At 33.8% G+C, this 14355-nt stretch overlaps 2 protein-coding genes and 1 long non-coding RNA gene across 7 annotated transcripts; 2 read left to right on the top strand and 1 right to left on the bottom strand.

The window, feature by feature from the left end:
• Window positions 1-1043: 1043 nt before the first annotated feature.
• On the top strand, window positions 1044-5698 carry LOC112733452 (mitochondrial inner membrane protein OXA1-like). 5 transcript variants are annotated; one of them, XR_003168229.3, is made up of 12 exons: window positions 1044-1194; window positions 1323-1798; window positions 2055-2145; window positions 2429-2476; window positions 2943-3001; window positions 3259-3334; window positions 3431-3562; window positions 3808-3921; window positions 4328-4374; window positions 4514-4602; window positions 4698-4752; window positions 5183-5698. XR_003168229.3 is itself a non-coding variant. In XM_025782399.3 (10 exons), the coding sequence occupies exons 2-10, from the start codon at window positions 1332-1334 to the stop codon at window positions 5272-5274; spliced, it is 1134 nt and encodes a 377-aa protein (XP_025638184.1). In that variant the 5' UTR covers window positions 1044-1194; window positions 1323-1331; the 3' UTR covers window positions 5275-5698. The 5 variants fall into 5 exon arrangements, 2 of the variants coding, with proteins under 2 accessions (XP_025638184.1, XP_025638185.1); XR_011869970.1 differs by lacking the exon at window positions 4514-4602; XR_011869971.1 differs by having other exon boundaries at window positions 4328-4602.
• Window positions 5699-7349: 1651 nt separating this feature from the next.
• Window positions 7350-12866, top strand: LOC112733450 (mitochondrial inner membrane protein OXA1). The gene is made up of 10 exons (XM_025782398.2): window positions 7350-7621; window positions 7899-8380; window positions 9315-9405; window positions 9759-9806; window positions 10307-10365; window positions 10531-10606; window positions 10701-10832; window positions 11051-11158; window positions 11633-11687; window positions 12338-12866. The coding sequence occupies exons 2-10, from the start codon at window positions 7917-7919 to the stop codon at window positions 12601-12603; spliced, it is 1299 nt and encodes a 432-aa protein (XP_025638183.1). The 5' UTR covers window positions 7350-7621; window positions 7899-7916; the 3' UTR covers window positions 12604-12866.
• On the bottom strand, window positions 12615-13532 carry LOC112733451 (uncharacterized). The gene is made up of 2 exons (XR_003168228.3): window positions 13175-13532; window positions 12615-13075 (listed from the first exon to the last, which is right to left on the bottom strand). It is a non-coding gene; the product is annotated as an uncharacterized lncRNA (long non-coding RNA).
• Window positions 13533-14355: the final 823 nt, after the last annotated feature.

The following is a 14355-nucleotide window of genomic DNA, read 5'->3' as shown; positions in this document are numbered from 1 at the left end:
TTTAAAATATTTTTTGATACTACTAATTTTAATAGAAATGTAATTGACAATCAAAAAATTAGTAATTGTATCTTTTTTTCTTAAATTTTTTTCAATAAAATTATCTCTCTCCTTTAATTCTTGTCAAAATCTCTCTTATTCTTTTCTATTCTAAAACTTTTTTCTTACATTATTACATTTTGCTGGAATATATATATATATATATATTCTCAAAATTGAAATGTATGTATTTGTTAACCTAAACAAAGTTAATAAAAATTTATACATCTTTTTCTTTTATTACGGTATTACTTTCATTTAGGTTAATATACATAAATTTTGATTTTGAGCATATAACTTTGTTTAGGTTAACAAATACCTATATTCCAGCAAAATGTAATAATATAAGAAAAAAATTTTAGAATAGAAAAAAATAAGAGAGATTTTGACAAGAATTAAAGGAGAGAGATATTTTTATTGAAAAAATTTTTAAAAAGAAAAGATACAATTACTAATTTTTTGATTGTCAATTACATTTCTATTAAAATTAATAGTATCAAAAAATATTTTAAATTTAATATTATAAATAAAAAATAAAAAAAATTATATAAGAACTAATTTGATTAATTTTTAAAATTTTACTATTTTAGAGATGAAAATGACTTACGTTTAAACTTTCAAGGACTATTTTGATTATAAATAATTTTTTTACATCTCAAGTGCCACGTGGCATGCCACGTGTCACTGATCTGACACGTCAACCAATCATCTTGTGACACGTGGCATTAGCCCTCCACGTCATCATATGCCACGTGACACTTAACGTGACATGTGACCTCATCCAACTGACAGAAAGACTAACATGACCAATCGTATATGTTTCGGGGACGATTTTGATTAACTTTATCTTTCGAGGACCAAAATGAAGATCGAGATATTTTTCAGAGACGATTTTGATTAACTTTATCTTTCGAGGACTAAAATGAAGATCGGGTATCTTTCAGGGACGATTTTGGCTATTTACTCTTTTTATTTATAATAAAAATATGTCTTTTTTTTTAAGTAAAAAAAAAAAAAAAACTCCAAAATATGAAACGACAGCGTTTTTGATTTGGAGAAACAAACGCTAAGCTACCACTACCAGTAAACAGCAGTCCAGCAGCATTAGGCTCTTCCGCCACCCAGCTGCACTGATCCACCGTACTCAAATTCAAGGTAACGCCGTAACGCCACCATCCACCGATCACGTTTCATGCCAAACAAATCAACATTCCTACGTTCTGAATTGCCCAATTTCGTTCTACGCTTTTTCTTGCTTTAACCTAATTCTCACCTCCTTTCAGTTCTCACCAATGGCTTATCGACGCTACCTCCTGCGAAGAACCAACCTCTCAAACTGCAACTTCCATCCTTCTTTCAGCTACGTTCTCCACCACACCATCGACGAACCCAACCAACGGCAACAAGAAAAACCGGTTCCAGCGGCAATAACTAGTTTGATCCAAGCGCGGTCCTTCGGGAGCTTCCTCAATGGAACAACGGGGTTCGGTGCTTCTTCTAAACGAAGAACGATTTTCAATAACACGTTTTCTGGATATAGTTTGTGCCGATACATGTCTACGTTGAATGATGATTCCGATAAGATCAATTTCGGGATCGACGTGGCAGATGTGCTCGCCGAAACGACCATTGATACCGTAGCTTCTCAGGCTGGTTCCGTCGTCGACGAAGTTGCTATTGCCGCCGCTGATTCTCTTTTACCGGCGAAGATGGTGCAGTATGCCATCGACTATGTGCATTCCTTCACTGGCATGAACTGGTGAGTGTAAAACATTATTGCTGAGTTCTGTGAAAATTTTGTAGTTTTTCATCGTTAAGAATTGGTTAATTGTGTATTTGAAGTTGCCATTATGCGGAACTCTTTTAGCTTTTGCGACAATTAAAGGTTTATTTGTAATTTAGGGCTCTTGAGATTGTCTTAGCAAGATTGTTCTTTTATCATTACATTGTTACAAGATAGATGTTATGGAATTCAGTTCTCGAATGGGTTCTTTTTTCCTCTTTCTTCCTTTCAGGTGGGCGGCCATAGTTTTGACAACCTTCTTGGTTCGAATCGCAACAATTCCATTTTTAGTAAATCAACTTAAGGCTAATTCCAGATTCACTGTACGTTGTGCTGCTCATAGCTTCTTTCATTCATCTTTATTTCTTGGTAAAAATTTGGAGGGAAGGAGGTTTCCAGCTTCCCTTTTCTTCTCTTTACTCCTCTTAAGATCTCCCCTAACATGGGTTTGAGGGTTAATTCCCTTGCTTCCCACAGTTTCTTTTTAGGTGCAGTCAGAATAATCCCTGCAGCTATTGTAGTTGTTAATTTGTTATATCAAAATTAGCTTTTTCCATGCTCTGATCAACTGTGTTGCTAGGCTTACCATTTTCATTTCTGATGCAGGTATTGAGGCTTAAAGTAGATGAAATAAAGGCACAGATGGAAGACAAGGTAATGGTGGTTTTTGTGTGATATGCAAGTGTGTTAAAGTTAATGAAACCTCACAGTTCCATTGCTTTGTATCTTCAAATTTTTATTTGAATCAATAGATTTTTGAAGATTAGTTTAGTTCAATTATTAAGTATCCGTCCTAGGGTTCTGTCGGGTTTTTTTTTTGTTTTTTTGTTTTTTTTGAGAGCTACTTTGGCAATCAAAACAAACAACTCTGCATAACTAGTCTCTTTTTCTCCATATACCACTATTTGAAGTGTTTTGTATGAGAGGTCATAAAGGACTAAAGTAGTGTAGAAAGAATGGGAGCAAATGATGGAAATGAGCAATATGGTCGTTCTTTCGGATTGGAATCCGACCATCATTCAGCCTTGGAAATGGAATTGGACAATAGAAACAATTTTGGTTGTGATTGCCATAACATTTCTCTTTTTGATAAAAAGAGTGATTGCAATAATGATTTCAGGCATCGGATCCTGCAGCTGTTGCCGAAGGTCAGAAACAAATTGAGAAGCTATTTAAGGAGTAAGTGTATCATTGGCTTGCTTGCAGATAAGTATATGTTTTAAAACTTTCTTTTTTTTCTTTTTTTTTTTCCATCCCTCTCTCCAGAATGTAAGTTGGACTAGTTATTATTAATATTTAAGAACTTCTTTGAACATATAAATTAGCAAGCACAACTGCTGGACTGCGGTATATATCAAGAACCCAACTAGTAAATTAAACTTCTTAGATCTTCTGTTTCACTTTATATCCTTTTTTCTCTGATTCTAATAATGCAGATATGGTGTGAGTCCATTTCCATCATTGCAGGGGGTCTTTATTCAAGCTCCTATCTTGATCAGTTTCTTCATTGCAGTAAGCTTAATTTAAATTTGATATTCTCCCTAATTATGAGAGTCTCAGGATCCTTAATATTTTTCTATTGATTCACATTATCTTGTGTAATGACAGATATTAAACATGGCAGAAAAAATGCCATCACTCAAGCATGGTGGAGCCTACTGGTTTACTGATCTCACAACTCCAGATTCCTTATACATTTTTCCTGTTTTGACTGCATTGTCATTCTTGGTAATAGTAGAGGTCAGCATCCTATTTCCAGAGCTTCTCTTTCAACTTTCATTTCTGTTGTCTTTCTTTGTCGCTTCTTGAATTCTTGTCAATATTTGCTTTACATTTCTGTTTTAAGTTCTATGCCATCAATCCACTTTAAGACCAGTCACTTCATAAGTCATGAGAAACGTAGTTTTGGAGTTACCAAGAGTGTTGTTATTTGTTTTATTCCGGTTCATATTCTATTGGTTTTATACTTGTATCCTGTTCCTCAGCATAATATTCAAGAAGGCTCTGATGGTACGCTTGTGGAGAGCAGTACTACCATGAGAAATCTCTCTAGGGCTGCTTCTGTTCTTGTAGTCCCTTTCGCCATGGAACTTCCAAAGGTAAACTTTTTTGGCTTGGCTCTTTTCTGAAGGAATTACTTCCCTACGCCACCACACATCTCTGTGCTTGAGATAATTTATTATATTAACTTGGAAAGAAACAGGAGATTTCCTGGGTTGACGAACTTTCCTTGTGAAATGTGCTAGGGAATTGACTATCAACTTTGTTAGTGTGACAGAAGATCAATTGAAAATTTTTTTGGCAAATGGTACTAGTGGTCTTATTATTATTATTATTGTAAATCAGACTATTTTTTTCAAATGCCACTACACACTTGCTTTCATAGAATTATAAATAATCTTTTTAGCGCCTCATCCTTTATACTTCTTAATGAGTACCTTTTTATTTGAAATGACCTAATAATTTGAAAATTAATATAATTATTGAATGTTTGAAACTTGCTAGGAAACATGAAGAATGTTCTCTTGACTCAAAAGTCAAAACAAAGCAAAGTAAGATTGTATTCTAGTCATTAGAAAACTTTAAAAGGAGAAAAAAAGTGTTATTCTATTTTCTATACCAACAAGAGATTTTTCATAATTATGAACAGAAATATTGTAATTATTGTTGAGTTTAAGGGCCTTTTTTTAGGAGAATGTTTTAGGGTATCTTCCGTTGAAGCAAAAAGTTTAGCAACAGCTTACGCCATGCATGTTTATATATAATATAGACATGGATAGGTAATAGATTATAGATTATCATTTTGCTTACGAATTCTATTTATAATTTGTTTGTAGTTTTTCTGTAATATCTGATTGTGTTTGTACTTGTGCAGGCTATATTTTGTTTCTGGCTTACATCAAATTTGTTTTCAATTATTTATGGACTTGGTAAGTCATTTCAAAATTTTCATTTATAATAATATTACTTCTCTCTTTTCCATTATTCACCACTTCATTGACAGAAGTTGGATTTTCTTTCATGAAATACATATTGCTTAGGGTATTGATTCCACTGTGTGATTCATATTGCATTTAGCACTGTAGAATGATACTGGTGTTTCGACAAGTGAACTGATTTCATCAGCATCTTAGTATTCTTGTAATGTTGGTTTAATTGGTTATCTTCCCATGATAGTCTAAAACCCTCCAAGACGAACTTAGTCTTATATGCCCCAAAGTTTTACTGCTGGGGCTGAATGCTACTACTACATAAGGATTTTGATTTCGATTTTCAAACTTCTAGTATATGGTCTTATTATTCATTTATTTTGTTATTTGTTATTCTCTAATCCCTTTGTTCTCTCTTGGAACTTTACAGTTATTAGAGTTCCCAGCGTAAAGAAAAGCTTAGGTATTCCTGTAATAGTCGTTGATTCAGCACCTGCCGATGCTCCAGAATCCCAGCGCTAAAACAAGCTGCATCAGCGACATATTTCAAAGATCATTTACCGGTAGAACATCAAAACATTCAAATAAAAGGGTTTTTTCTTCTGTATCCATCAGTCAAAGGCTTAAGAGTTAGAAGCTTAGAGAATTAATGCAAGAGAAAGGAAGAAAGTAAAAAACAAGCGGTGATGAAAATCTATACACCATTTTATCATCCTCAAGTGAGCAAAATTTTCTTCTTCGAAGAATGACGATGTCTAGGAATTTTGCCGAGGAAGTTGTAAGTTTTTTTTTTTTTTAAGGCTAAGTTATATCAGCTGAGACTCGAATCCAAAATCTCTAAACAGGGAGGGGGATGTATGCAAATTTTGCTACGGCTCGTTGGCAAAGAAGTTGGAAGTTTGAACTATAATCAATATCTATACAGAATACACCCAATTTTGTAAAACTTTGTTGTTCCCTGCAAAATAAGCGATGGCTCGAATTCGCAAATGCGCGTCCCTATAGTTTTTGAGATATTAAAATTAATTATTCGAGCACATTATATATAAGATGTAACATCCATTTGTTTATGTTATGGATGTCAGAATATTGAAATTCAATGTTTTATAACTTTTTTAAAAATCAGTCTTTTTTATTTTTTATAAATTATTAAATTTGATTTCTCCCACTTTTGTAACCAATCTTGTATGTATATGATAAAGAAAATGTTGAACTATGACAAGCTGATAACTCCTTTTATTTACAGTAAAAATTGGTGAAAGAGTAAAAAATTTAAAATAATTTTTCGAGGAGTGTTAGGGGCAGCAACTTTGTGATTTGTAGCCATCAAATAGCTATTAATGATGGTTTTAATGGTGTGAGATTGATGTGAGATTTTATCCAATGGCCCACTTTTCTTTACTGGTTACATGCTGGCCAGAATTTAACAAAGTTGTTGGTCCCTAGACTTTTCCTAATTTTTCACGTCCAAGCAATTTTATATCCAAGTGATTTGAGTTATGCATTTTTTTTTGTTTTCTTTCCTCTTTGTGCTGCTGCTTCTTCTTCACTCCAGATGCTACGTCATCTTCTTCTTCTCCTCGCCGCAAACAACAAAACCTCCACCTCCTCCTCTTCCTATTGGAATTTCGTCTCCTCCTTTTTTTTATCATTCTCCGCCATCATCATCATCATTATAATCATCATCGTTATCGTCATTGTCTTCTTCTAATACATATCGTCGTTATTGTTATATTTGAATTTGAATTTATATAATGGACAATTTTCGGTTGATTTGGTATTATACAATGGTTTCGTTTTGAGCCAATTTTTGATACATTTGAGACACAAATGTTTCTAAATTCGAATTTATATAATGGACAATTTTCTGTTTATTTGGTATTATACAATGATTTCGTTTTGATAATATTTTCGGTTCATTTGATCACCATAGAGAATCAGAATCAATAAAGATGTTAGTAAAATGTTGGTGTTGTTGGTGATGACGATAATGATGATGGAGGAAGAAGAAGGAAAAGAAGGAAGAGATTAAATAAATTCAAATAAAAAAGAAATAGGAGGAGGAAGAGATGGATGTGGTGGTGACGATAATAAAAATGAAAAAAAGATGAAGAAAAAGGAGAAGGAGAAGAAGAAGAAATAGGAGGAGGAGGAGAAAGAAGAAGAAGAAAAAGACGACAAAGTCCTGCAGCATAAAGAAATGACTTGGATGAACTGTAAAATTACTTGGATGTGTAACTGGACTAAAAAAATTATGTATAAACTAAACCGAAGAGTTTCAAGTATATCAGGAACACCGGTGTTCCAATTGTTTTAACCGTTGATTTCAATTAATATATATTTTATATATTTTTTATAACTCAGATCAATGGTTAAAACAATTAGAATATCGGTGTTCCCGATACACTTAAAATTTTCCTAAACTATAAAGTGGTATTATTATTTTCTTAAAAATTTGCATCCAGTATCTTGGGTCTTTTTAATTTGGGCCATATATGTTTTTAGGTATTGGGATTACATATAAAAGAAACGGACATCAGTTTAGATTGCATTCCAGCCCAAAACTGACAAAAAAGAAAAAAGATGACATGATTTGCATCCATAATTCATTTTTGGGTTTCTTGAAGGGCGGTGTAAAAAAACTACGTCGTTTGGATGTTTCCTTGTTTCATGTTTTGTTCCCTTCGCAACAAATGTCAGCTTTTCTCAGCTAGCTTACTTCGACACTAGCTCGCTTTCAGGTCCCGGCGGCACTTCCACACCAACCAACTCTCAACCCTAACTGCCGTCACCTCCCACAGTTGCCCCAACTCCGATCGCTGTTCCACCATCGGTGTCGTATTCTTCCGCCACCGTTGGTCCGCCGCCGGTTCGTATTCTTCTCTGCTTCGTTTCCCTCATTTCCTCCAATCAATAATTCGTGCTCTTGTATGTTTGTATACGTATATAACATTGGTGATCATGTAGTAATTCCCATTATACTATTCTTCATGCGTATTATTTCTCCCACTCTTTGGGATGTTACATTATAGTTAATCAGTGTATATTTGTGATTGCTTGCAACCTGTTTGATGAAAAGCCTCAACGTTTTGAATCTATCTTTTTTTTTGTCGGAATTTTGTTGGTTATTTGATGCTGCATGATAGAACTTCCTAAGGATACCAATGGCTTATAGACGATGCCTCTTGAAAAGAGGGAACCTTGTAGACTGGAAGTGTCACCCGTCTTTCAGTTATGTACTCTACAGCGATGATGGGAAACACAAGCGCCCAGAAGAAAAATCATCCTCTGCAGCAATCAGTAATTTTGTCCAAACAAGGTTCTTCGGGAGTTCCCTTAATGGGTCAATGGGGTTTGGTGCCTCTTCTAGAGCGCTTTCCAACACATTCCTTTCCCCGTGCTCTGGATATAGTTTCTGCCGATATATGTCGACTGTGAATGATGGATCAGATAAGATTGAGTTGATGTCCGACATTGCAGATGTACTTACTGACAAGGCCGTTGAGACCATAGCTTCTCAGGCTCCTGTTGTTAACGAGGTTGCCATTGCTGCTGCTGATTCGTATTTGCCTGTGAAGTTGCTGCAGTATGGGATCGATGCTGTGCATACTTATACCGGGTTAAACTGGTGAGTTTGTACTTGTCTTGTCTCGCTTCTTGAATTCAGATCAAATTCCTAAGTAGTTCATATTTTACTGCTTATTTGGTATCATATGGTGAGGTAAAATTAAATTGATTTGAATTCCTATGTTTAAAGTAACCAGTGAATCAAAGAATTGAATTTAATTTATACTGTTAGGAACGTGTACAAAAATGAATTGAGTCATTTTTTCTTTTCCTTTCTTAAGGTTAGGGTGAAATGCTATTTTGATTTTTCTATTTTTAAGCCAAAGTTTATTGAGTGTGGTTTGCAAATATGAACCATATTTTTCTTATTTACTTTTGCCCTATTTGCAAGAATCGACTCCCTCTTCAATTTTAATTTCATGTTTTTTATTTAGTTTCAAACCAAGGAATCGACGAATTCAGTTTCTTGAATGGATTGGATCCCTTGACTTTCCGAACATTCTGATAAAATTGGTACTCTTGTTGTTAAAGTTGCCATTGGTAGGTTTCTGGGTTTTACCATGAGTTAGAGGTTTGAACTTAGAAATGTCAATTCTTTTAGTTTGTTGGTTGCTAAGTTTAACTTGCTACACATAATTGCTGATGTAATTGATTTACCCAAACAATCTTATGATTTTAAGATTTTTCTACCTGGGTGAAGAATACACTTTCTGGTGTATATGGTAGAGCTTCTTCTTGCATTGTGATTTACAGATCGTCATTTTAGGTAGGAATGCGTTTTATTCATGGCAAAAAAAATATATGAATTGGCTTCTATTATGATTGTTCAACATTTAGTTGAATATATTAGGTTTTTGAGACCACGCTAATCCAAACTGTTCTTGCACTTTACACCGTAGTACATGACACCTACTCTGGGAATTGACTATCCAATGGCTTGATTATCCATATTTTGACATGTATTTGTTGCCATTTCATTTCCCTTTTTCTTTCAGGTGGGCCGCCATTGCTTTGGCAACCCTTGTGATTCGAAGCGCAACAGTTCCGTTCTTAATCTACCAACTTAAGGCTACATCTAAGCTTACAGTATGTTGTTGCTGCTTATACATTCATCCGTACATATTTGTTTCCTGCAAAAATAGATTAATGGAAATCTCTCTCTCTCTCTCTCTCTCTCTCTCTCTCTCTCTCTCTCTCTCTCTCTCTCTCTCTCCATGTGTCCTAGTTGGAATGGCCAAAATTTAAATGCATTGAGGAAGGAATATGCTTGTTTTCTCTCTTTTATCTGAGTTAAGATTGTGGAGGGTTATTTCTGTTGCTACTCCACTCTGTTATATTGAGAGATGTTGCCAAGCTTGGTCTGGTTGTTTTATCGGTAATGAATTTTCTATACTCTAATCAAGAGGTTGCCTGAGCTTACTATATCATGTCTATTGCAGTTGCTGAGGCCGCACATGGAAGCGATACGGGCTGAGATGGAATATAAGGTAACTGTATTGTATGTCGTCAAATTATTTTTTATATTGGCAATAATGGTAGATGTTCTGCTTTGCTGTTATATTGATATCTATCTAGCCATGTCAAGCAGATGAGAGACCCACAATTGCTGCTGCCTACTAACTGTATCCGAAAGTTTTAGTTTGAATTGATAAATTTTCTTAAGATTTAGTTCACCCGTTAATTATCTGACCTGAACTATGTCTTGCAAGAATATTTTTGGATCGAAATAAGCAATTCTTATAAACCTATCTCCTGTCATGTGCTCTTTACACTATATATTTTGACTAAATTTGTTTAGACAGAAGACTAAAATAGTATAGAGAATGGGAGGAAAATATTGAAAAACAAGAATAATTAAAGAAAGTCGGAAAGCCCAAGCTAATTTTATTTCTTTAAGACTAAATTAGCAGAGTGGAATTGGGATTCAACATTCAATCTTTGAATTTGACTTTAAGAAACATTTTTGTCCTTCATATATTAATTTCAGGCTATGGATCCGGTAGCTGCAGCTGAAAATCAAAAGAAGATGAAGCAGCTGTTTAAGGAGTAAGTGGTTTCTGATTTTGTTGGTGAAAGATATCATTGACAGTTCACGGTTTCTTTCATAACTGCTAATAGCATTTTAGATTCCCCCAGTGGCCCAGTCTGAACTTAGTTGCTACATTCAGTATGGAATGCCATATCATTTTCTCCCTGATTTTGATGATACAGATATGGTGTGAATCCGTTTACACCTTTGATGGGACTCTTTGTTCAAGCTCCTATCTTTATTAGCTTTTTTCTTGCGGTAAGGTGACTACCGATTTGATTTCTCTTGCTTAATCAAGGCTAAGGAACCTTTATGTTATTCTATCCATTAACATTCCCTTGTTTAATGATAGATATCAAACATGGCTGAAAAGGTGCCATCATTTAAGCATGGTGGAACCTACTGGTTTACTGATCTCACTACTCCAGATGCTTTATATGTTCTTCCTGTTTTGACTGCATTGTCGTTCTTAATAACAGTTGAGGTGAGCATTTTTTTTTTCAAAAACCATTCTTGCAACTAACATTTTAATTCTATTTCCAGTTTGACCGCTTAAATTGTGTAAGTGTGTGCCTTTCTTTTCTTCTTGGAAATAAAAAGTAAAAAGGGCCACTTAAACAACTGCAAAAGATAATTTTTGAATGAAGTTAGTAAGAAAACTGTTCAGGTTGCAATTTAAGTGAAATTTATGTTGTTCCTTAGTGTAATATGCAAGAAGGCTTGGAAGGAAATCCTGTGGCTGGTACCATGAAAAATGTCTCTAGGGGTCTTGCTGTTCTTACAGTTCCCTTCACCATGGGGTTCCCAAAGGTAAGCTTCTCTGACTTTTCCTTTTTGGGAATGAACAAGTTTACATTGCATTTGCTGTCTATGCATGTGAAATAACATCTTTCATTTGTATGATCATTAGAAAGAAAAGAGAAGTTTTCTGATGGTTACGATAGAATTGGTTGCATGTGTTGTTTCCTTATCTCCTGTAGACTAACTTTTCAATGGTTGGTCTTTGGGGCTGTGGAGTTGTCTTGCAACTTGTTAAGTGTAACTTGCATTATTATTATTATGCTTTTTCTTATTTCATCTATTTAGGGGGAAAAAAAATTCTTTCTCAATACAAAATTATTGTTTATCAAAAGAAAAGATCTTAATATCAGAATAATTGATATAGTAATTGGGAAGTATACTAAATGAGATAGGAAAGGCCTTCGTTTTTTCCTTTCTAAGTACTGTATTTTACCTTTTGTCATTTTATGTAGTTTGAACGTGTGCCTATTTGTACTTTTGCAGGCCATATTTTGTTACTGGGTTACGTCAAATTTGTTTTCACTTGTGTATGGACTTGGTAAGATGTTTCAAATTTTTCTTTTGCATACCTTGGCTTCTCCATTATTCACAACCTTAGTATGCTAAAAAATAAAAATTAGATTTTCATTCATGAAATACGTATTGTTTATGGCATTGATTTCATTCCACCATGCAATCTTATTTCTTGGTTGCTCTTGAAAGGAGTATCTCTTGTTCCCCCACCTTTCTGCATCATTCTTTCCTTCATCTTAATAAAATTCTTGTTTCTTCTATAATAGAAAATAATTAAACAAATTATGTTTCAATGAGTATAGACATCATTCATGATAAGGTATAATAACGTCATTTGATCTTCTATAGCTGATCTCACCTAGTGAGATAAGATTCTTTTGTTGTTTAGACGAAGTCATGTAATATTGTTAGCCTAAAATCTGTTGATGTTATTGGTTGGATAACTTTGACTATTTTAGTAGGACTAGAATTTTATTTTATTTTTGAAATATAGGACTGGAACTCTTCTAACAAAGGAAGTACTAAAGTGGGTTTGTAAGGCCTAAGTTTGAAGCTTTGTTTCGTTTGTCTTAATTCCGATTTTACTATTATTTGTGGTTTTAAAGGATGCTCGTTTCCATTTTCAATTTTTTATCTTATTTGTTTATTTGTTATCTCCTTTTTCGAATTTTACAGTGCTTAAAGTTCCTGGCATAAAGAAAACTTTAGGTATTCCTGAAATAGTTGCTGCAAAACCTACCACTGCTCCAGAACCACAATCTCCCTTTAATGTATTTCCAGCACTAAAAAAATCCACAGCAGAAGCAACTGAGCCAAGCTCATCACCAGTTGAACCATCAAAACATTCAAACAAAAAGATTTCTTCTTCTGCTGTTCTCAGCCAAAGGCTCAAAAGTTTAGAGAAACAAGTGAAAGGAAGAAAGAAAAACCTCAAGAGGTGAGCCAATACACGTGTTCCTTAATTCGGCTCAAATTGATGCCGTAAATGTGCCGAGATTTATTTATATTTGGTTATCATTATAATGATATAGAATTAGTCATTTATTCAACTTAAGAGAGGCCAGAGGGATATATTTTTTTGTGGCTAATAAATTTTGCTGAGGAGGTTCAAACTTTTGTTTAACGTGTAATCTTACCTTAGATTCGAGTGTAATCTTGATTATCTTATTTAAAACTCGGTCTTCACAAAAGGGAGACTTAACAAGGATCTTTCATATTTGATTAGATAGTATATTAGTTTCCCATTTGTGGCCAGACTATGGCTAATATGGTCTCGTGTCACATATTATTGGCAAGCCGAATGGGTAGTCTACTGTCAACATTTATTCTCCAGCGGTGAGCTTTCAACTTTCATCTCTGCCAACTTGTCCGTTCTCACCATAGTTTCTCCTCCCAATTTTGAAGATTTTTGTTCTATCCAAAAATAAGAACAAATTAGCACAAAAAAATTTGTGCTTCTGCGATTTTGAAAAAAAAAAAAAAAAGCTCACAGAAGAATAGTACAGTACGCACCTGCGATAGGCTTTCAGTGTAACGGGACAAGCAATAGCCTTCAAGAGCTTGGTCCAATAAGTAGTTGCAAGTTTCTTTGAAGCATGGCTTCTAAATTCTAATCGCATCCCAGCTAACTGATTGTGGTTATCAATAGGCTCTTCGAAACTTTGTATGTGCTCTTGATTACATATGTGCCTCTATGCATAATCATAATATTTATACATAATGAGAAATATAAAAGTTTGAAAAATAGAAAGCAAGGTATTCTGAAAGAAATGAAAGGGAAATTTGTTTCCATAGAAATCTTTAAAGTAAAAGCTTCAAGATTCATTTTTTTTAAGAATTTCTACGAAGATATAATATTTTCCTATTTCCCAAATACAAAGTTGGAATTATTATTAAAGTATGTTTATTTTAATGTTATTTTTCATGCACTGGCCCATTATGAAAGTTAATTAAAAACTCAATCAACAATCTACAAAGTTCAAGAGACTAGATCTACTTTGATAGTTATGTCCCACTGATATACTTCCACAGTTCCACTCACTCCACCTATGCGCTCGACTTTATCTATCCGATTTGGTACGCAAAAATTTTAATTACACTTACGAATATGCTCATGTATTTAAATATCTAATATTAACAACCCCTAGATAAAAGGGGCTAACTACCCCCACAAAAGAGAGTGGAAGTTACAAAATGATGGTTAAGTCATCACTATTACCACTATAAATACTAAAATACCTATGATGCACGGACACGAGACACGACACGATAAGGGACACGCCGACACGCGAATTTTAAAATTTTATATGATATGGGGACACGTATACATATAAAATATAAAGTATTTTTTTTTTTTTATTTGGATTCTCTAAAGTTTGAATTTCACTTTAGAGAGTAAAGTGTGATCTCTCACCATTTATTTTATAGATGGAACCAAGAATAAATATGAGAGAAAAACCATTCAAGGATAGAAGATCACACTTTACCCTCTAAAGTACAAATTTAAAATTTAGAAAATCCAAATTCTTTTTAGATAAATCTTAATGATATTTTGATATTTTATTGATATTAAAATATAAATTAAATTTTTTAATTATATCAAGTATTTAAAATACTTTTTATTTTAATAAATAATAATATATACTATATCTAAATTTATTTTAAGAATATATGTTAAGAATAAGATTGGATAC

This window comes from Arachis hypogaea, chromosome 13, assembly GCF_003086295.3.
Source record: "Arachis hypogaea cultivar Tifrunner chromosome 13, arahy.Tifrunner.gnm2.J5K5, whole genome shotgun sequence".
Classification (NCBI taxonomy): Eukaryota; Viridiplantae; Streptophyta; class Magnoliopsida; order Fabales; family Fabaceae; genus Arachis; species Arachis hypogaea.
The sequence above is the reverse complement of the archived record's forward strand: the minus strand, read 5'-3'. Positions and strand labels throughout refer to the sequence as shown.